Source organism: Ostrea edulis, chromosome 4 (genome assembly GCF_947568905.1).
Source record: "Ostrea edulis chromosome 4, xbOstEdul1.1, whole genome shotgun sequence".
Classification (NCBI taxonomy): Eukaryota; Metazoa; Mollusca; class Bivalvia; order Ostreida; family Ostreidae; genus Ostrea; species Ostrea edulis.
In genome coordinates, this window is record NC_079167.1 from 86,743,526 (window position 1) to 86,767,397 (window position 23,872).

The 23,872-nt window shown below is 35.8% G+C and overlaps 1 protein-coding gene across 2 annotated transcripts in view; it reads right to left on the bottom strand.

Moving 5' to 3' along the window:
• Positions 1-5,680: 5,680 nt before the first annotated feature.
• The window catches only part of LOC125669672 (S-phase kinase-associated protein 2-like), a 35,405-nt gene continuing 17,213 nt past the window's right edge, over positions 5,681-23,872 (bottom strand). Inside the window, exons 4-11 of one of the 2 annotated variants that reach the window (XM_048904386.2) lie at positions 17,766-17,874; positions 17,417-17,531; positions 16,539-16,585; positions 14,405-14,539; positions 13,594-13,692; positions 10,320-10,447; positions 8,542-8,704; positions 5,681-7,284 (exon numbers count right to left, since the gene is read on the bottom strand). In XM_048904386.2, the coding sequence (XP_048760343.1) occupies positions 7,089-7,284; positions 8,542-8,704; positions 10,320-10,447; positions 13,594-13,692; positions 14,405-14,539; positions 16,539-16,585; positions 17,417-17,531; positions 17,766-17,874 (992 nt within the window). In that variant the 3' untranslated portion in view covers positions 5,681-7,088. Of the gene's footprint in view, positions 7,285-8,451; positions 8,705-10,319; positions 10,448-13,593; positions 13,693-14,404; positions 14,540-16,538; positions 16,586-17,416; positions 17,532-17,765; positions 17,875-23,872 lie in introns of both variants that reach the window. The other variant, XR_007367983.2, reaches the window with a different exon arrangement.

A 23,872-nucleotide genomic window follows, 5' to 3' on the forward strand; every position in this document is an offset into this window, starting at 1 on the left:
TTGCCTGCCAAACATCAGAAAGAAAGGAGGATGCTGTGTAGATTCCTCTTTTAAAGAGTTGTAGGTATGGACCAGTGGAGCAATATGAGACTTCCAATCTGCTTTTTGCTCAACATTCAAAGTACCAAACATCTGCAACAAAGTCCTGTTAAATCTTTCACAGAGTCCATTACCCATTGGATGGTATGGTGTGGTTTTGGATTTCTTATTGTTCATGATGTTGCAAAGTTCCTCTATTAGCTTTCCTTCAAATTGTGCCCCTTGATCGCTGTGTATTTTCTGTGGAATACCATAATGCGCAATAAACTTGTGAAACAAAACACCGGCTGTAGTTTTAGCTGTCTGATTTTTAGTTGGAAATGCCTGAGCATATTTAGTAAAGTGATCTGTAACTACAAGAGTATTTTGAAAACCACCTTTTGAGGATTCTAAAGTCAAAAAATCAATGCAAAAGAGTTTTAATGGTTGTGATGTGGTAATGCTAACAAGAGGAGCTTTTTCAGTATGTGCTTTTCGTAGAACACACCTAGAGCATGTCTTGATAAAATGTTCAATATCTTTAGTCATTCCGAACCAAAAAAATCTATCTTGTACAATGCTCGTTGTTTTCTCTCTTCCCGGATGTCCCATATGTGTGTGCAAGTATTTCAAAACTGTTTTCCTGCAAGAATAAGGCAATACTACTTGTTGTTTCTTGATGTTAGAATCTCCATTCTGTGTTTCTCTGAAAAGAATACCATTTCTGATGTAAAACTTTTCAAAATTTCTCAACATGGCTAAATGAAAAGGAAGGTTATTGCTGGGAAGATTTTCTTTCTTAGGGAGAATTCCTGCTCTGACTTGAGAAAACCAAAAACGAATGTCCCTGCCTCTGCATTGTTCTTTTCTAATGTTGAATTCTGAAATATCTGGAAATTCTGACTGAAATAAGTTATCTGTAACATTTGGAGAAATTGACAGACATTCAACAAAAGGAATATGTACATGATGAACATTACAAATACTTTTGATTGATTCTACAGATGTGTTCTCTATCACGAACGTCTGATAATTCAGGTAATCGTGACATACCATCAGCATCTGAATTACATTTATCTGGGCGGTAATAAATATTGAAGTCATATGTGGCTAATGGAGCTATCCATCTCTGACAAGTGGCATCTAATTTTGCAGAAGATAATACATATGTCAAAGGATTGTTGTCTGTAATGACATCAAAAGTTGTACCATACAAATAAGCAGAAAATTTCTCAGTAATTGACCACTTAAGTGCAAGGAATTCAAGTTAATGTATCGGATAGTTTTTCTCAGATTTAGACAAACCTCTACTTGCATAAGCAATAACACGTTTATGGTTATCTTGAAGTTGGTAAAGAATAGCACCTAATCCTTTCTGTAACGCATCTGTATGGATTTCAAATGGTTGACCATAAATAGGGAATCCTAAAATAGGAAAATGAGTAAGACAATCTTTAAGCTTAATGAATGAACTTTCTTGCTCTTGGTCCCAATGCCAGATTGGTGATGGAACTGTTGCTGATTTCGCACCCCTTTTTGTTTTCTTTGACGAATCTGGAACTAAATCTGTCAATGGCCTTTCTACTTTTGAAAAATCTTTAATGAATTTACGGTAGTATCCGACGAAACCTAAAAATTGACGAACTTGATCTGGATTTACTGGAGTAGGCCAACTCAATACTTTCTGATTTTTTTCAGGATCAGGTTCGATACCATTTTCGGATACAACATGCCCAACATATTTGACTTTCTTTTTACAAAACTCGCACTTTTTGGGAGATAACTTCAAATTGATTTGTCTAAGGCGCTGAAATACCTGTTCTAATCTTGTGAAATGATCTTCAAAGCTATCGGAAAAAATAATGTCATCAAGGTAGATGTAACAAATCTTCAAATGTAACCCTTCAAATGCTTCCTCCACAAGTCGTTAGTATGTCGCGGGCGCATTACATAACCCAAATGACATTCTATTAAATTCATAAAATCCTAGTGGACCTACTGTGAATGCTGTGCGCTCCTTATGTTTCTCATGTATTTCTATACGATGGTACCCACTTTTCATGTCCAGAATTGTGAAGAATTGGTTGTTTGACAAGGCTTCCAGAATTTCATCTGTCCTGGGCAAAGCATAGGGGTCTTTCTTGGTCCTGTTATCCAATTCTCTGTAGTCAATGCCCATCCTAAGCGATTTATCCTTTTTCCTACATAGGACTACCTTACTGGACCAGGAAGACTTGGATTTCCTGATCAGACCAGCATCGAGTAGTTGTTGAAGATGGTTCTTAATTTCCATGTACATAGTTGGTGGGGTTTTCCTACATCTCTGTTTGAATGGAATTTCACCTGATAACTCGATCTTGTGCTGTACTATGGATGTATGACCAATATCTGTGTCTGATGATGAAAACACATCTTCATAGCTCTGAATCAGTTGAGAACGTTGTTGTTTCTGTGCATCTGGTGAACTATCATTAACATGAAGCGATTCAAATTCACTGCTGTTTATGGCATTCACAGATGTAATTTCCTCAATGCTGACTGGTTGAATTCCACACAGCATAGCCTTTGGTGAAATAGATACTTTCCTGGTTGTAATATTGTCCACCTGAACTGGTATAAGCTGATTGCATGGGTACTGGAAATTTACTAATGAGTGCACAATGTCTAATTGTATCCCAAGTCTGTTATGGTTTTTCTGAAGTTCCCTCTCTTTAAGTAGTATAGATTTAAAAAATATTTGCCAAGGTGCAGATAATTGTTTTTCTTGCAGACATTTACTTCCGAATTTTTCTTGCATATTTTCTAGCAAATGTTGTAAAATATTTGTTCCAAGCAGTATGGGCACATCTCGGTTGTAATTACTCTCCGGGACAACCAGTAATAAACATGGATACGACTCCTCAAGTGAAGGTTCAATCTAAGTGATGTTCCCTTCTATATATCCTAAATATGGAAGAGTCATTCCATCTACACATTCAACATGAAGTGTGTTATTGATAGGATGCAAAGTAAGATGGTGTAACTTCTCACGATAAAATACTTCGTTCACTGTCGATACAGTAGACCCAGTATCCAGAAGAGCTTTACATTCAGTATCTTCAACCTTAATTGTCACCTCAGTTGCATTTCCTAGTCCCTTCCTAATTTCCAATTGCCAAGGTGCAGATAATTGACAGACATTCAACAAAAGGAATGTGTACATGATGAACATTACAAATACTTTTGATTGATTCTACAGATATTTGTTCTCTATCACGAACGTCTGATAACTCAGGTAATCGTGACATTCCGCTGAATTCAGCCACTCCACTGAATGAAGAAGGAAGTGACATTCCTTCCGATATTGATGCCGTCCAGACTGACGACGGTCAGACTCCAGCTGGCTGGACAGCATCAATAGTGGATGACACTGATGTGAGGGAGGACGCTCTCACTCTTGATGATAAGAGCCACACATCAGATCCAGATGAAGTTAGAGAGTCCGAAGGTCACTCTCCCCAAGTCAGCTCAAAGTATACAGAAGAAGAGTTAGTCACGGCAGAAGAAATTGCTTTTACAGAAAATTCTAAACAAGCTGGTCCAGTTGAATCTCCAGGTACTATAGCAGGAGCTAGACCTGTTCGAAGGAAGACCAAACCAGCTTGGATGCGAACTGGAGAATTTTCCATGGCATTGCAGGAATCTAAGCAACTAGATTGGGTGTGAAAATGCAATTATCTTAAATCTCTTGTTTCAAGTAATCACTTATCCGGTTTAGATGAGAAGCAGTTGTCGTCAGCATTTGTTGAGATACTGCTGCAGAAGTAAGTTTTGACCGTTGAATTTTCATTTCTTTTAATTTTCTTGCTTCAAAATGAGATGACGAGGACGTCATTTCTAAGAAGGGGAAGTATGTGATAGTGTTATTTGATGTTGATTTTAATTTCTTTCAGATGTCATTGAAAGTTATGAATAACTTTCAATAATATGTAACTATATTAAAAAAAAACCAAACAATTTAGTCCGCTTAAAATTATAATTAAGCAGTTAGATAAACATATTAAACAGTCATATTTAAGCATAGCCTAGCAAATATAAACTTTAACCTTAAACTCTTAACCCTTGATTAATTAAATATTCCAAAAAGCCCATTGGTTAGTTTTTTCCCGCCAAGGCCTTTAACCCCCTTGTCTATGAGTAGAGTTCCACATTTGGTTAGACTGTACAGGTAGTGGTAGAAGGATATTTCATACAGGATTTGGAATCACTGACAGCAAGTTGAATTTGACATTTCATACTTTTAACATTTCAGATAACATATAACTAATATAATATTAATCTATGATTAATAGTGTGAAAAGAGATGTCTGAGAGAGATAAATTAGTTACTGTTTTAAATATTTTATTGTCATTGGGTTTCAGTGATCAAGGATATTTTTATAAGTTTGTATATACGTTTATATTATAAGACACTGTAGTAAAGTGTATGATATTGTTTGTAGATCGTATTACATATAGAGATTATTACCAATATATCACTCGAATCTATTGGGAAAGGATTCAGCCTATACTTGGTAGGTTGCTTGTAAATAATCATACACTTGTATCTTTGTATTTATATTAAGAATTAATATAAATGATGAAAGTTATTTCCAGATATGTAAATAAGTTCAAACTATAGTATTTGAATGATATTGTTTCAAGGGGAATAACTCTAGCATTACTGTTTGTCTAGTAATGTATGTGTCTATGTTTATATGTAAATTAGTCTAAAATGTAAATATATATTATGATATTTTTTCTATGTACTGATTGATATACATGTACTTAATTTCTCTTTATATGATGTTTTGCAGAATTCAAATAATAAGTAAGCATCCCAGAATAAACCAATAGAAAATACCAATTCGTCTTATCAATTACCACTACAACCCCGTTACAATCAGACATTCCGGTCCGGTGTAAAAAATGCCGCATCAGACCTGAGGCACTGCACATCAGTCAGGTCCGACGGTCTGATGTCTTTCGCATAGACTGTTATTGTTATGTCACTACACAAAGAGAAGCGGTAGCGGATTCAAAACAGCTAGTTTTAATTAGATTGCCTGGAACAAGTCTCGACACCAAATATCATACAGTGTATTGGAGGGAGAGATGTCTTTACTTGATCCCCTGATCTACAGCAAATTCTAACTCCTTGATGATTTTCTATTTCCTTCACGACACTTCCTACAAACAAAAAAATTAAAAGCAAGGGTTGATTTTTTGGCTTATTCTGGTTGTAATTATGACATCTATTAAATTCTTAAAATATCAGGAACTTGTATATTTCAAAACTTTCTATATATTGCCGTTGCCTACAAAACTCTATACAAAGTTTTCTCACTGAGTTATATAATTTCATGGAAGAAAATTAAATTCCATGTGGTGAAATTTACTCATTTTACTAATATAAACATAAAATTTAGTATCCAATCTCATCATTTTCGAAAAAAAAAAATTTGTTTGTTGTAAGTGGAATTAAATGGACCGAGTTCATGTGTCTTACTTTGGCATTATGTCTATACCCGGTGATATGTCGCTACGACAGAACAACTATTGGTCAGAACTGAAAATCCTTGCAATGCAGTAATCGACATTGTGGCGAGTATACTGAAAGGGGAATAACTCTAAAACATCACAGTTACTGTATACATTATATCTGTTTAATAAACTTCTGAACAAGTTAACACGCATTAAACACTAATGTGTTTACACAGGGCATGCCTCTGGTACAAATACTGAGTACACAACATCCTTAAAACGATCAAATAATTATACATTAAGCACTAACATTAAAATAAACAAACAAACATTAACACACTTGTAATATCAAACAGACATTTCTTATGTTATACACTGGTAACAGCAAATAAGCAAGCATTCCTAGTGATATATTTATAGCATCAAACAGTTCTCAAGTATCCCTCATCAATCACTTTTAACTATTTCTCAGTCAACTATTCATCATCAAAAACCAAGCATTTCTACTGTTAAATTCAACACAGTCCCAGTCCATTTGCTTGTCTTTTTCTCATAATATCATATACAGGTTACTTTGTAACAAAAATAGCATACTATCTATAAATAGCACGATGACATCACACATAACCTCAATTATACACCTAGTGATATACAGATACATAATCTCTGGGCATTACATGTTGCCTGAGAGCACCATATGAAAATGAAGTTCTAAAAACTGAACATAAAATCAGGATTATTAACTTTGAAATATTTTTCTCCCTTTAAGACCTAGAATTCTGATTCATGAGAACTTGAGCGGGGAAAAGTATTTCATACTTTGGCAAAACGTATAACCAAAGATTCAAATGACGATACCATGTCTTTATGAGTCTTGACACGGCTAAAAACAATTGTATAATCGCTGAACATACAATATATTTATATAGTCACGCAGTGCAAAATTCCCTAATAAAGATTTGCACTTCAATTGAAAAAACAACAACATTTTTTCTGAGAGAAATAGCGTTACAACTATTTTGAGACAATGCATTTGATCCTGCTGGGTTGATAAAATGGGGAAACGAACCATATTCTAAAATTTAAATCTTGTAAATGCTTAATAAAAAAAATAATGCATAAGACTGACATCAATACTACATTAGATTATTTTAAAAACAAGTTTACAATTTAGGTCTTGCAAATCATGTATACAATTGAAATCAGAACTACATAATGTAATTTTAAAAACAAGTTTTGAGTTGCATTTTTATCTTGCCATGAATCCATACATGAAGCCAAATATCATTTCTATACTGATTACGATTTTGAGAACTTCAAGTAAAACTGTAATAATCAAAACATTGCAGCTATAACAGCAGAACTGTCTTAACATGAAATAACAGATAAAAATCTTAATGCTTCCTACTCTCCCTGATAGCTTTTGTTTAAGGATGCTGATATTACGATTGAGAATTTTTTATGCATGATTTGATTTCTTCCTGAGACATGCTGATATGTTTATCCATTCTCTGTTAATTTGTTAATAGCTACTCCTAAAATTTGGAACAAGAATCGGTCGGTTGTCATCAAACAGCGTTGTCCCGGACCCTGAGGCCCCACAGTGACGTCATTCTGATCCCTGTTGTAGGCCTCGCGACGCTGGAGAACGGATATCGGTTCAGTTCCACGTTGACCATTTCCTGTTTGAGCTGTTCCATCGTTCCGTCACGGAACATTCCAAAGACCTCCACCTCAGTCAGACTGGTGTGCTGTGCCAACTCCCTGTGATGAAACATCAATACAGAGTTTGGCCAAAGAAAGTCAGTTTTAAACATCATGATTAAACCTTTCAGAGAATGGCAAATCAAAATTACTTTTATATTTACACTATCAAGGTAACAAAGATTTGGATCGTTAATCAACATGTAGAGTATGCAAGACTTTCTGTTATTGATCTTACACATGTTAATTTGTATGAAGACTATTCTGGTTGTTCAGGTTTTTCTTCAAGGTCTTGATTTCAAGGGCCAGGTCCTTTCCAATTGGTAAAAATAGCGACATTTGCTTGAAATTGGGATAAAATGTTTCATACAAAGAAATAGGGAAAAACCCAATTCAGAGTGCTTTAAGGTATAATTAAGCTCCTTCTGACTTTCAATTTGGTCAAAGCTTACCTCATTCAAATAAGCAGAGGCCAAAAAATTAGGTTTACTTAAGGTAGTACTCTACATCGTCATAATGGCTGACTTCCTTTAAAAACATGGATGAAAAAATCGATATCAGCAATATTTGACTTTTCCTTTTCCAGTTAGATACCTAGCCGAGTAGCTCAGTAGGTTAGAATACCGACTGCTGACCTGTAGGTCGCAGGTTCGAGTCCAGCAGGGGTTTTAAATTTTTTTTCCAGATTACCTTCTACTAAAACTGTATTTTTTGACAAAATAAAGTAAATTTGAAAATTTTCAACTTCAAAATATTTTTGTACATATCCTCCACTTTTCATCTACATCAAATTTCTCTGGTGTAGCACACCTCCTTAAGAATTTTGAAGTAAAAATTGTAATCTGTGGGCCTGTGAAGGAGATTTATGAATGATTTGGCTATCCTGCTTGATTTGTTTTCATTGTTTTGGGAATTTCAAAGCAAAAATTGGGAAAAATGCCTGCTTTTTAGTATTGAGAATGGGGCCTTACTTCGCCCCCCTACAGACCCTTAAAAAATCCCTGCTGTTAATCGAATAAGATTACAAGGTTATAATGCACTGTTTTCTGTTTACCCTGCAGGGTTGCTATAACAGTGTTTTACTGTATTATGTCACGCACTATTATCACAAGTATATTGACCCAGGAATAACACACTTCTGAGGGTTAATGTAACTTAGGATAAGAAAATCATTACAAACATTCCTGTTCACTGATTGTAGAAAAAACAAGATATGTAAACACTCACCTGATATTATGGACAGAGAGTCTGTAACACCTGCTGAGGGCCAGGTATTGTAAATTGTCCAGGTGAGACATAATGTAGGTAAACACTCACCTGATATTATGGACAGAGAGTCTGTAACACCTGCTGAGGGCCAGGTATTGTAAATTGTCCAGGTGAGACATAATGTACGTGATGGACAGTCCCGTGATGACGGTGGAATCAGAGAGATCTAGTTCCATCAGGCCTGGACAGGTTTTAACAAGCTGTAACACCTCTGTAAAAAAAAAAAAACCAAAAAAAAAAAACCAATTGTGTATCCCAACTAGAAATCCACAGATTCTAACAGCTGTAACACCTCTGTAAAAATAAAAACAATTGTACATATCCTTAAGTCTGTAAATCCATAAAGATTCTAACAAGCTGTAACACTTCTGTAATAAAATGCGATCTTAACTTTAGTACAGTGCTCCAAGTCACATCTGCTATCAAGTTGCAAAATGGCGACCTAGAAATATTTCTGGTTGCCATTTTCAAATTTCTAGTTGCCATGTTCAAAAGTTTTACTCGCCATAGTAAAAGATTATGTAAATAAGACCTACAATTTTTTTTTAAATTTGAATTTCGATCAAGAAAAAATCTACACCTATGTATGTGTTTTGTTTGTTTTATTTTTAAACTGAATAGATATGTGCTGTGAAACATGCTGGGTGCTAACAAGTCAAGTATTTACTCTGGCATAAGTTGTATTGCATTGGGCCATCCAGTATATTTTACAGTACGCTTCTGGGGAAGAAAACCCAGCATTCCACACAAGGATTTGCTTTAAAGTCCTCAATAAGTGGGCCTTCACTGCTTATACGAATAAGGGCTTCTACTTTTGTTGGATCTTTTGCTGAACAATCAGTACCAGCATCAATAAGAACACTACATCCCGAGTTTGCAATCTCTGTATATCAACCACGAAAATTCCTTCAGCCATTAGGACTGGGGTTCTTCCTTTACTTTAAATTTGCATTTTTCTTTAGACACAGCTACGTCATCTTTAAATGCAGAACTTTCTCCGTGTGATATTTGAATTTCTTCATTACATGTACTAGGCTGAGGCTTCTACTTTTTACTACTGATAAATCCAAACTGCTTTAACCCTCGTTTTACCGCCATCTTGATTGCTTTCAAACGCTGTTTTGACTGAGACTGAAAAATAGTTATTCAGACTTTTGATCCCGATTACAAAATCTTACTAGATGCCCAATATTTTTCCACTCACAAAAAAGCGACTTAGATATAGTCGCAAAATGGATTTTCTGGTCGCAAATGCGACCGTTTTACTCGCAACTTGGAGCACTGTAGTAAAATTCACACAAATTCTAACAAGCAGTAACACAACTGTTTATAAACACCAGTAGTGTTATCCCAACTTTAAATCGACACAGGTTCTCACTCTGCTGTCAAATGAAAACCAATCGCATTATCCCAACATTAGTAGTAAAATAAAACAACTGGAGTAAAATCCACATCAATTCCAACAAACTGAAATACCTCTGTAAAACAAAACAAATCATGATATCTCAGCTTTAGTGCTGTGTAAATTTTACAAACACTCCACCTCTCAGTGACCCTAACATCAGCGGGAAGTACCCATTTATCTTATCCTTGTCACTGATCTTTTCTTAGAATCAAGGATGTGAAGGATGGAGGAAGTAATTTCATTTTTGATTTGTGGGCTTACCTTGGCTAGTAATGCTCTCCTCACACCTTCTGAGATCAAGGTATTCATGCTAACCTTCATCGCTGTATTTCTCTTAATACCTTCCGAGATCAAGATATTTATGTTTACTTTCTCATTGTATTTCACTTGACAACTTCTCAGGTCATAATGTTTTGTTTACCTTCATCGGTGATGTTCTCCCTACATCCACTGAGATTCAGTTTACGAACAGAAGGCGGAAGAGCCAGGGACAAGTAGGCTAAGCTCTGTCTTCTCAGTCCAGTCCAGGACAGATTCAGGGAAGTCAACCTGTAATCAACCAATCAGATATCAGCCTGTAATCAACCAATCAGATGTCAATCTGTAATCAAACAATCAAATGTCACATGAATGCTACACGTAGCCATGTCCCCCACCGCCGCAAAAAAAGTTGAAGCACAAAAGTCCCATAATTTCTGTAAAATTTGTCGAATCAAAATAATGCCACAATATGATCAACTACACATGGTGACTAACAATCCTACAAAATTTGAACAAAATCAGTTGAGCGGTTTCGGAGGAGATGCGTCCACAAAGTATTTCTATAGTGTAACATGTACAAATTCAACAAAGTTCCATAACTCCTGCAAAATTTGTCAAATCAAAATGACGGCGCAATATGATCAACTTCATATGGTGACTAACAATCCTACAAAATTTGAACAAAATCAGTTGAGCGGTTTCGGAGGAGATGCGTCCACAAAGTATTTCTATAGTGTAGCATGTACAAATTCAACAAAGTTCCATAACTCCTGCAAAATTTGTCAAATCAAAATGACGGCGCAATATGATCAACTTCATATGGTGACTAACAATCCTACAAAATTTGAACAAAATCAGTTGAGCGGTTTCGGAGGAGATGCGTCCACAAAGTATTTCTATAGTGTAGCATGTACAAATTCAACAAAGTTCCATAACTCCTGCAAAATTTGTCAAATCAAAATGACGGCGCAATATGATCAACTTCGTATGGTGACTAACAATCCTACAAAATTTGAACAAAATCAGTTGAGCGGTTTCGGAGGAGATGCGTCCACAAAGTATTTCTATAGTGTAGCATGTACAAATTCAACAAAGTTCCATAACTCCTGCAAAATTTGTCAAATCAAAATGACGGCGCAATATGATCAACTTCATATGGTGACTAACAATCCTACAAAATTTGAACAAAATCAGTTGAGCGGTTTCGGAGGAGATGCGTCCACAAAGTATTTTTATAGTGTAGCATGTACAAATTCAACAAAGTTCCATAACTCCTGCAAAATTTGTCAAATCAAAATGACGGCGCAATATGATCAACTTCATATGGTGACTAACAATCCTACAAAATTTGAATGAAATCCGGTGAGCGGTTTCGGAGGAGTTGCGTCCACAAAGTCTTCCTATACTGTACTATGTACAAATTCAACAAAGTCCCATAACTCCTGTAAAATTTGTCGAATCAAAATGGTGGCACAATATTATCAACTACACATGGTGACTAACAATCCTACAAAATATGAACAAAATCCGTTGAGCGATTTCGGAGGAGTTGCGTCCACAAAGTCTTCCTATGTGTAGCAAGTACAAATTCAACAAAGTCCCATAACTCCTGTAAAAATGGTCGAATCAAAATGGCAGCGAAATATGATTAACTACACATGGTGACTAACAATCCTACAAAATATGAACAAAATCTGTTGAGCTGTTTCTGAGGAGTTGCATCCACAAAGTGAAGTGGTACGGACAGACAGACATCAGTATTTCTATGTCCCCTTCTGCATTGCAGTGGGGGACAAAAATGTAATCGACCAATCATACATCAGCCTGTAATCAACTAATCAAATGTCAGCCTGAAATCAACTAATCAGACATCTGCCTGTAATCAACCAATCAGATGTTACCTGTAATCAACCAATCAAATGTCAAAATGTGATCGACCAATTATACATCAGCCTGTAATCAACTAATTAAATGTCAGCCTGTAATCAACCAATCAGATGTCACTTGTAATCAACCAATCAGAGACCAATCTTTATTCAACAAACTAAACATTTTGCAATCAAACTATCAGAAGCCATACTGTACCCAGAGAAGTGACTCAGATAGTGAAATTTCTAAGACAACTTAGTGGTAAGGTATGTTGTAAACATGACCTTTGACCTCAAAACTAAACAAGAGGCCCAAAGGCCTTATTGGTCTCTTGAATACTAGTTAAAAGTAATACTATTCCCAAGGGCTATGAAATCTAGAAAAAAAATGTCTTGTTCTGAATATCTAAGCTAAATTCTACTGTAGGTTTCAGAAACCAATTTGTATGCAACTGAGAATTGTTTGGTTTGATGAAATCCCATTGAATAAAAAGAAAATCAGTAAAACTGATGGATCCCCAAACTGTATATAACCAATGAACAACTGCATTTAACCAATGAACTACTTCATATAACGAATGACTCGCACAATGACCAATAGCTGTTGAAATATTGTTGAAATGAAGATTTTTTTCATATGAAAGGTATATGATGAGTGACCTTGACCTTTACAAATTGACCTTGAGTGACCTATGTCTGAAACCCATTTGCCTATTACTTATTTGTGTAATAATAATAACAGCCAGACACAACTTAGCATACAGCATGAAAACATACACAACCGTAAAATTAGTATTCAAAATTATTAGTGTGTTATACGATCAATACCTGTTCAAAAACTGTTGAAAAAAACCCAAGTTTTTTATATGTTCTAAGTGGCCTTGACCTTTACAAAATGACCTTTAGTGACTTTTGTCTTAAAGACATTTGCTTGTTAAATATTTGTGTGATATAAGATCAATAACTGTACAAAAATCTGTTGAAATAAGGAACTTTTTCCTTATATAAATTATATGTTCTGAGTGACCCTGATCTCTCCAAAATGACCTTGGTCTAAAAGTTCCTGTCCCAAAGAATATTTGTGATGAAGTACGATCAATTTCTGATATTTTGAGCTCAGATGGACGTACAGACACAACAGCGACTATATTCTCCCCTGAAGTATTTTTACTGACATCCTACATCCATTGCATATTGCAGTATTTTTACTGATTTCCTACTCAATGCATCCATTGAGTATTGAAGTATTTTTACCGACTCCCTACCTCCTACATCCATTGAGTATTACAGTATTTTTACTGACTCCCCATCTCCTACATCCATTGAGTATTAAAGTAATTTTACTGACTCCCTACCCCCTACATCCATTGAGTATTGAAGTATTTTTACTGACTCCCTACATCCATTGAGTATTGCAGTATTTTTACTGACTCCCTACCTCCTACATCCATTGAGTATTGAAGTATTTTTACTGACTTCCTACTTCCTACATCCATTGTGTATTGAAGTATTTTTACTGACTCCCTACATCCATTGAGTATTGAAGTATTTTTACTGACTTCCTACCTCCTACATCCATTGAGTATTGCAGCCAGCCCCGACATTGTCAGTCCACTACACATACTGAGATTTAGCACCTGTAGGTTCTCGTTCTGTCCAAATAAACTACAAACAAAAACAAATCCATTAAATCAAGCTGTGATCAATATATCAGGTTAAATGAAACATAGTACATAGTTGGCATTTCAAATCTCTTTCCCCCCCTCTTTTGCTATCTGAAATATTGAATGAAATATCCATTTTAAAATGAAAACAATTTTTTTACCAAGACGACCTATAGACATGAAAGACATTATATGAGCAACATCATCACCTATTGTAGTGTTGAACTTACTGAGCAACATCATCACCTATTGTAGTGTTGTACTTACTGAGCAACATCATAGTCTATTGTAGTATTGTATTTTAATACTGAGCAACATCATCGTCTATTGTAGTATTGTATTTACTGAGCAACATCATCGTCTGATGTAGTGTTGTACTTACTGAGCAACATCATCACCTATTGTAGTGTTGTACTTACTGAGCAACATCATCGTCTGATGTAGTGTTGTATTTACTGAGCAACATCATAGTCTATTGTAGTGTTGTATTACTGAGCAACATCATAGTCTATTGTAGTGTTGTATTTACTGAGCAACATCATCATCTATTGTAGTGTTGTATTACAGAGCAACATCATCGTCTATTGTAGTGTTGTACTTACAGAGCAACATCATCGTCTATTGTAGTGTTGTATTTACTGAGCAACATCATCATCTATTGTAATGTTGTACTTACTGAGCAACATCATCATCTATTGTAGTGTTGTACTTACTGAGCAACATCATCGTCTATTGTACACAGCTCCAGACTGAGTTTCCTCAGATTCTGACAGGACGTAAACAGGTGCCCCATCAACTCAATACTGGCTGACGAAAGGCTTAAATCCAAGTACTGCAGGCACTGAAAACTGTAGATAGTGGTCAATTATAAGTACTGACTGATAATTATGTACTACCAACACTGAAAACTGTAGACAGTGGTCAATTATAAGTACTGACTGATAATTAGGTCACTGATAAAATGTGTTGTGTTTCCGCTAACCCGACCGACCCTAAATTATAGCCCCGACCCTAGAATTTTTTTTCGATATTTTAAAAAAACAATCGTCATTTTCCCGGAAAAAATATATTCCCGTTTCTTGGTTTTCGTTTTAGTTAGACATTGAGATGAAGTCATTCAAACGCTTTAATGACATAAAAAATTGCATGGTATTGTGTCAAGCGTTTAAACAACATTGATAATGTTTCTAACTAACAGCATGGATGACTGGGTCTAGTACCGCCATGCGTGCTCACGCAACAGTGATTTAACAATTGAAGTTAACAGACGGTCGAGAGACTCTGCCAAGTGTCATGTTTTCATAGAAGACCTTCTTTTGTTAAAATTGCCAACTCCTATGTTGTTTTTAGACGGTGGCTATTTATAGCCATGCAATGTCTTATGCTATCGTTTCAGCGGGCATTACTGTGTATACATGGGGACCCTAGTTTTATATGGAGGTCATGATGCAGAGTGACAGACATGAATGTCCAGTCTGTTAAATGTGTATGCACATCCTTGGTTTCTGCTGCAGTTCTAACTGAAAACACTGAAAAGGGCCGCAAATAAAGCAGTGAGCGCATCCGAGTTGTTGATGGCTGGTGAGAGCCGAGAGGGAAAAAAATGTGCAGACTGTTTTTAAAATAAAAATTTATGTCCGGTAAAAAGTTTTAGCTGGAATTAAGAGAGTTGGATCCCATTAGGATAAGTGGGATCTGCCCAAACTTTCTTCCTACCCTTGTTCCATTTAGATTGTGAAAATACATTCAGAAATGTATTAATAAACTTAAAATATGTTAATGATGTTGATATTTTGGTGATGATTTAATATATTTTTTCAAAACCATCACATTATTTTCCTGTCAAACATATCCAATATAAGTATTCCTATGACAACCAATCTAAATGTAGAAACAATATATCTGATACTTGTAGGGCATAGTGGCATAGAGGAGTTAACTTTTGTGTTTTATGCTAGATATGTTTCATTGAAAAATATAGTTTCTTATAAAACATCTGGAAATAATCCTCAGCCAATAACAGGTGAAATGTTATGATTGAAAGTTTACTTGCAATGCAATTTAAGCAAAATTTTATTTTGAAAGTATAAAATTCAATAGAACATTTAACTTGTGCAGTAATCAGGGCTATACGGACCGTGAATATCGGCCTGGATAGCTCAATGGTTAGAGCACCTGACTAGAAATGCAGGGGTCCAGCCAAAGATTTTCTCCTTCCCATACTACATTTGGTGCCGTTGACCACCCTAGGTGGTGTAGGTTGGCCTGTCAGGGGCGAAAAGAACCTGGGCTGATATTGAAAGACAATTATAAAATTATAATTGATCTTAAGGAGGGAGGAATGTAGTAATTAGGGCTATACGGACTGGATATCGGCCTGGATAGCTCAGTGGTTAGAGCACCTGCCTAGTAATGCAGGTGTTCGATTCCCGGTCCAGCCAAAGATTTTCTCCTCCTTCCTATACTGCACTTGTTAGAGTTTACAATGTTTTTGCATACTTTGAAAAAATAAAGTTTAAAAAAAAAAAAAAATTTATTTCCTACCTACCTACCCTATTTTTTTCTGGAATGTTAGCGGAAACTCAACAATTTTTATCGTTGGCCTTAGGTACTATCAACACTGAAAACTGTAAACAGTGGTCAGTTATAAGTACTGACTGATAATTAGGTACTATACACTGAAAACTAGATAGTGGTCAATTATAAGTACTGACTAGAAAAGGACTGATAATTAGTTACTATAAATACTGTTGTCAGTAGTTATAATCCACAACATCGTACCTAGCAAATGTCACATGAAAACTTCAGGTGTTGGATTGGCTGTTTTACAACACTATAAAGACTTACCCAGTTTTGTCTCTTTTCCAGTAGCCATCAAACCCATCCTCTATCATCTGTAAAGTTAAATACGAATAGAAAAAATTCAGTATTCGATACAAACCAAAGATCTGGTAAATGTAATACAGCAAGTTTATATGTCCCTCTACTGAATGACTGACAACACATCAGGAAGTGTTCATATCCATTACACTTAGTGTAAGGACACTCTACACAAGATTTACCTGGATTTCTGTAAGCAGTTACACCTATACATACCTACTACACCTGTACATACCTATCACACCTGTGTATACCTATCACACCTGTGTATACCTATCACCCCTGTACATACCTATCACCCCTGTACATACCTATCTACACGATATTTATCTGGATTCTCTGAGAAGTTACGCCTGTACATACCTATCACACCTGTATATAGTTATCACACCTGTATATACCTATCACACCTGTATCTACCTATCACACCTGTATATAACTATCACACCTGTATATAGTTATCACACCTGTATATAACTATCACACCTGTATATACCTATCACACCTGTATATACCTATCAACCTGTATATACCTATCACACCTGTACATACCTACCACACCTGTATATAACTATCACACCTGTACATACCTATCACACCTGTACATACCTATCAACCTGTATATACCTATCAAACCTGTACATACCTATCACCCCTGTATATACCTAACATCCTTGTATATACCTATCACACCTGTACATACCTATCAACCTGTATATACCTATCAAACCTATACATACCTATTACACCTGTACATATCTATCACACCTATACATACCTATACATACCTATCACACCTGTACATACCTATCACACCTGTACATACCTATCACACCTGTACATACCTCTGTCTTTGTCAGTCTGAGAACATTGGCCCCTCTGTATAACACAAGACCCAAACAGCTACTGGTAATTCTTCTGTTAGCCAGGTCAATCCTCTTCCATAAAGATTTGTCTCCTCTGAAAACCACAAAATGTTCTACATGGAAATTTGTCTCCCCTAAAATTCATAAAATGTTTTCCAATTATCAACAGTTTACAAATACAAGATATCGTTTTACAGGTCTGTCGATATTTTAGAAGATGAGGAATTTCTTCTCAAAATGTCTATATTGGTGATTCTTGGATTTATAGATACACATTTCCAGTGTTAGTTTTGTTTCTCTGACCTGTGCTGTGTCTAGCTGGACTTACACAACACGATTCCAGCGGTGACAAACTCTAGCACATTTAGCCAGCGTAAATTTGGGTAACCAGTGATATATACGCAGAATCATCTCATCTGACAGGCGACTGAAATTGTCTGTAACGAAAAAGTGAACTCCGTGTAAACATCAGACAGGCGACTGAAAGTCTGCAACAAAAAAGTAAACTCCTTGTAAACATCTGACAGCCGACTGAAATTGTCTGTAACAAAAAAGTAAACACCGTGTAAACATCTGACAGCCGACTGAAATTGTCTGTAACAAAAAAGTAAACTCCGTGTAAACATCTGACAGCCGACTGAAATTGTCTGTAACAAAAAAAGTAAACTCCTGTGTAAACATCTGACAAAACTTGTCTGTAACGAAAAAGTAAACTCCGTGTAAACATCTGACAAAAATTGTCTGTAACGAAAAAGTAAACTCCATGTAAACATCTGAAGCCGACTGAAATTGTCTGTCACGAAAAAGTAAACTCTGTGTAAATATCTGAAGCCGACTGATATTGTCTGTAACAAAAAATTGAACTCCCGTGTAAACATCTGACAACAGACTGAAATTGTCTGTAATGGAAAAGTAAACTCAGTGTAAACATCTGAAGCCGACTGAAATTGTCTGTAACAAAAAAGTGAACTCCATGTAAAAACATCTGAAGCCAACTGAAATTGTCTGTAACAAAAAAAGTGAACTCGGTGTTAACAAGTCACATCAGAAAAAGCCAAAATCTGGAGACCAACACCAAGAGGTTTAAATTACGGAGGATCCTCAGGACTAGATACCACGAGGTATTTAAAAGGGTCTGTATCCAAAGTTTAAACTTGAAGAAATAAAACAGATCACCAACACATCATGAGAATGCAGTTTTAAAATCATTTGCTTGACCAGTTTTGACCTTAAATTATACATGAAATGAATTTATCAAAGTACAAACGATGTGATTGGTTTACAATATTTACAAAGTTAAACATTAAAGATATAGTGTGTTTATCAACAATATATTCATATATATTTGTATGTAAAACTTTGATCCCCCCTTGTGGCTATGATTTGAACAAACTTAAATTTGCACTATGTTAGGAAGCTTTCATGTAAATATCAGCTTTTCTGGCTCAGTGGTTCTGGAGAAAAAGATTTTTAAAGATTTTTCCGATATATTTGTGTGTAAAACTTTGATCCCCTATTGTGGCCCCATCCTACCCCCAGGGGTCATGATTTGAACAAACTTAAATCTGCACTATGTCAGAAAGCTTTCATGTAAATTTCAGCTCTTCTGGTCCAGTGGTTCTTGAGAAGATTTTTAAATGACCTCGCCGTATTTTTTGAATTTTTGTGATTATCTCCACTTTGAAAGGGACAGGGCCCTCATTTGACCAAACTTGAAACCCCTTCACTCAAGTATGCTTTTGGCCAAGTTTGGTTGAAATTGGCCCAGTGGTTCTGGAGAAGAAGTTGAAAATGTAAAAAGTTTACAGACAGACAGATAGCCAGACAGACAGACGACGGACAACAGGCGATCAGAATAGCTCACCTGCGCTTTCAGCTCAGGTGAGCTAAAAATGAAAAAAAAAAAAAACTATTATGTACATTACACATAAATTTTTTAAATATTATCCCAACTCCATCCCACCCACCCATGCAAGAAAATACATGCAAAAGTCACCTCCCCTTCTGAAAGTTTCTGGATCCACTCCTGAGGACAGATGATTAAAGTTTTCCCGCGTTTTACAGAACAGCGGGAAAACATTGTATGATAGAAACATGTTCGAATGTATTGGTGTAATGATACGCAGGGTGGTCATAGGACGACCAATCAGATAGAGTTACGGAGATATCAAGGTAGAGTAGGTTAACAATAGTCATTCTAAGTCAGGGTTTGACATTTACTTTCTTGAGCACTAGACCAGTCGGGCTACTTCAAATGATTTTTACTAGACCTGACCTTACATCCACTAGCCCTGACCAACTTTCCAGAGAAAAGAAACCCCGATGGTTTCTCCATATTTAAGTACTTAATTCAAATGACAAACGTTAAGTTTAAACTATAACGTACTTAATTGTCTCAAAAACATCTTTAGTCTCGTCATTCAATGTGATGCTTTTAATTTCAAATGCATTCTTTAAATTCTACTCGACACAGAAATTCTTTAGTCTTTTGTTAGAATAAAATGACCTCAACATCTTTTTCAAAATTTCTTTTTCATAAGCCCTGCTTTGTTTCTTCCCAATCTACTCCTTTTTTTTTCTTCTCGGAACTTCCTTCCTTGAGGACGAGAAGTCGACACATTCCCGCACATGTGTCAACAATGAAAAATGGCTATTTACGATTTAATTTATTCATTTGATAGACACGTTCTTATCTTCAATTAAAATAAACTGTTTTGTTTTTATTCAAATGAAAATAAAACAGTTTATATCTATTTATCCGAAATATAACTTTACACCCATTAACAAAGAGTAAATGTCGCAAAATATCACTTCCGACAGCGACTTATAGATTAGAACTAAAAATAGAGATTTTGTCATCACGCGGTTCAAAATTGCTCGCAAACTCTTTACAGTTATTTTTTTTAAGTTAAAAATAAGATATCTTATGGTTTAAAATAAAGTTTCTTGTTTATTTGTTCAACACGACCAGTCGGACTAGTGAATCAACATTTTACCCGACCGGACCTATCATTTAGTAGACTCGGTCGGTCGGACGTGCCTTAGTGTCAAACCCTGTAAGTCAGCACTTCCACGGCTTCAGATGCACCTTATTTTCAACAATTTATTAAATAAGTATTTGAATAAATTACAGCTAAAGAATACACGTCCAGTATTCACTCTATGGACATTATTAACACCGGCGTGTGAACACAAGATTTCCATAGTTTTTTCATAATCCTTTTTTATCTATGGTTTTTTTCTGGGCGGTTAGTAATGTTTGTGATGAGGGTAAACGCTAAATGGTTATTAAGCTGTATTTCATTTTATGCAATATCGCATTTGCTATGATTTATATCATTGTATAGTTTTGTTTATTAATTAAACGCTCAGCTGCCCGAAAAGTTAGCCTGGCTTACTGCTAATTTGTGTGTGGTTAGTTTATATGGTAACAGTGACTAAGAGGTCACATTCTAGTAAGAGTATATTATACAAAAAGGTGCTAATGTGTGTAGTGTATTAAGGGATATAACTCCTGAGTTGTTGTCTAGAGTTCTGAATAACCAGGTATATCACTGGACCTTTATCGCAATTCACCTTTGAATTAGAACGCTTTGGCCGATATAGTATTGCGTTGTGTGACGACACAATTGAATCTGTTTGTAATACAATTGCGAAATGCAACTGAAACTCTCATTGGTCCATATGTATAAGTCCGCCCAAATTCCCTTATACGGGAGTAGTAAACATTTGAAAACATGACGGCCAGATGCTAGATGGAAAAAAAACTTCAAAGGAAGAAAGAGAAAAAGTTGTATTCTTGTGTTGTTGTCTCATAAATTTAATATTAAAAAAAATTCCTAACATATTTTCCTACTATACTTGTGTCCAAACATACCTTCAAATATTTATTAAAGCCCCATACGACCCAAAAACTTGATCACAGCTTTTGATGATTTCGTTCGTAGACGTAGCCATGTTAGGTAGCCAGTCAATTCGAATCCCGGTTCATTTCCATACTGGCACAATAGTGTCTAGATGTGTACTAATACCCCACAAATATTTTAGCTAAATAGTAGGGGTGGGACGATACATCGGTGCACCGATGCATCGCGATATTTTTTCTGACGATCTACGTATCGATACACCCACTGAAATAACGATACTTCCATTTAATCCAAAAAAATCCGAACGGAAGAATTCAATTATTTTACACTCGAAAGTGAAAGTAAAAGTACGATATGATTGTCAAAAATGGCGGTGAAGCAGGACTTCGTCAAATTAGTAATACCAACTGGCGCTAAATCTGCAGTTTGGGATTCATTCGGGCTACCCATTTATGAGAAAAATGGGGTTCGAACCACAGATAAATCAAAGGTAATCTGTAAAGTTTGTGATATTCAACTGAAATACAATGGGAATACGATGAACATGATGAAGCATCTTAGCAGACATCACCCGTCTGCTATGTTGTCTCCAACATGCGGCAGAACAAAGTCAACCAACATAAAAAAAGAGAATGACACTGATTTGCCACAAGCATCATCATCGGGACAATTACTTTTGACAGACCTGAAGAAACACACAAAATATTCCTCGGATTCGACCCGGGCTAAGGCATTAAACAGAAAAGTATTGAGCAACTGTTAGGAGATGTGTATATTGTGTCTGTCTCAGCTGCAAAAACAATTAAAACAAGAGGCCCAAGGGCCTAGAATCGCTCTTCTGATAAATTGTACAACCCCACCATTTCTATTCTTAGTCTCTTAGTATTCTAAATCTTTAGATAAATCCTAAGAATTCAAAAAAGTAGGTCAATGTGACCTACTTTTTGATTTACACATTTTGAGAACCCAAGAAATATCAACTGACAAAGTTTGATGATTTTAAGCCAATTAGTATCTGAATATTGAAATATAGCTGTCAAATTCCAATCATAGGTCATGGTGACCTACTTTTTGGTCAGCGAACTCCAAACATGCAAGACCCATCAATAGATAAAGTTTGATGACTGTAGGTCAAATAGTATAGCCGTCAAATTCTAAAAGTAGGTCAAGGTGACCTACTTTTTCGTCAACACCCTTCAAACATGCAAGACCCAACAACTGACAAAGTTTGATGACTGAAGGTCAAATAGTATCTGAATTATATAAATATAGCCGTCCAATTCCAAAAGTAGGTCAAGGTGACCTACTTTTTGGTCGAAACCCTTCGAACATGCAAGACCCATCAACTGACAAAGTTTGATGACTGTAGGTCAAATAGTATCTGAAATATATAAATAAAGCCGTCAAATTCCAAAAGTAGGTCAAGGTGACCTACGTTTTGGTCGACACACTCCGTAGACTCAAGATGCATCAACTATCAAAGTTTGATGATTGTAGGTCAATTAGTGACTGAAATATATAAATATAACTGTCAAATGCCAAAAGTAGGTCACAGTGACCTACTTTTTGGTCGATACACTCCGATGACTCAAGATGCATCAACTGACAAAGTTGGATGATTGTAGGTCAAATAGTGTCTGAAATATTGTAATTTAGCTGTCAAATACCAAAAGTAGGTCACGGTGACCTACTTTTTGGTCGACACAAACCGAAGACTGAAGACGCATCAACTGACAAAGTTTGATGATCCTAGGTTTTACAGTGCCCAAAATATGCATCTAAAATTGAAAATGTGAAATTTGAATATCTGCAAAATTCAAAAAGTATGTCACTGTGACCTACTTTTTTTATAAATATGTTTCAAGGCCTCAAAATGCATCAACTTACAAGATTTCATGATTCTAAACCTCTCGGTATTTGAAATAACAACTTAAAATATATCTATAAATGATAAGCCATAAAATTCAGAAAGTAGGTCACGGTGACCTATTTTTCAGTTGACGCATTTCAAGGTCCCATGATCCACCAACTAACAAGTTTTGATGATCATAGGCTTCAAAGTGTCGAAGATATGCATCAAAATTAATTTTAAAATAAATACCTGCAAAATTCAAAAAGTAGGTCACCGTGACCTACTTTTGAGACAACTTGACACAAGGACCTAAGATGCATCAACTGTCAAAATTTGATGATCCTAGTCCTTATAATGACTAAAATATCAAAGATTTCAGGAAATATAAATTTAGGTCAACTTTGAAGTGACCTTGAGACCACGCCCTTTGCCCCAGGGTAATGCCTTGAACAATTTTTAATCTACAACATATCCTAATCCTTATGTGTAAGTTTGGTGATAATCTGCCCAGTGGTTCTTGAGAAGAAGATTTTTTAGCAACCACTACTTTTGTTTGTATTTTCCTGATTATCTCCCCTTGTTAAAGGGTCACATCCCTCTATTTAGTATGTATGAAAGCCCTTGGGCCAATGATACCCTGTAACAAATTTGGAAAAAATTGGCCAAGGGGTTCTTGAGTTATAGCCCTTTTTCTAAAAAGTTTACGCACACCGCACA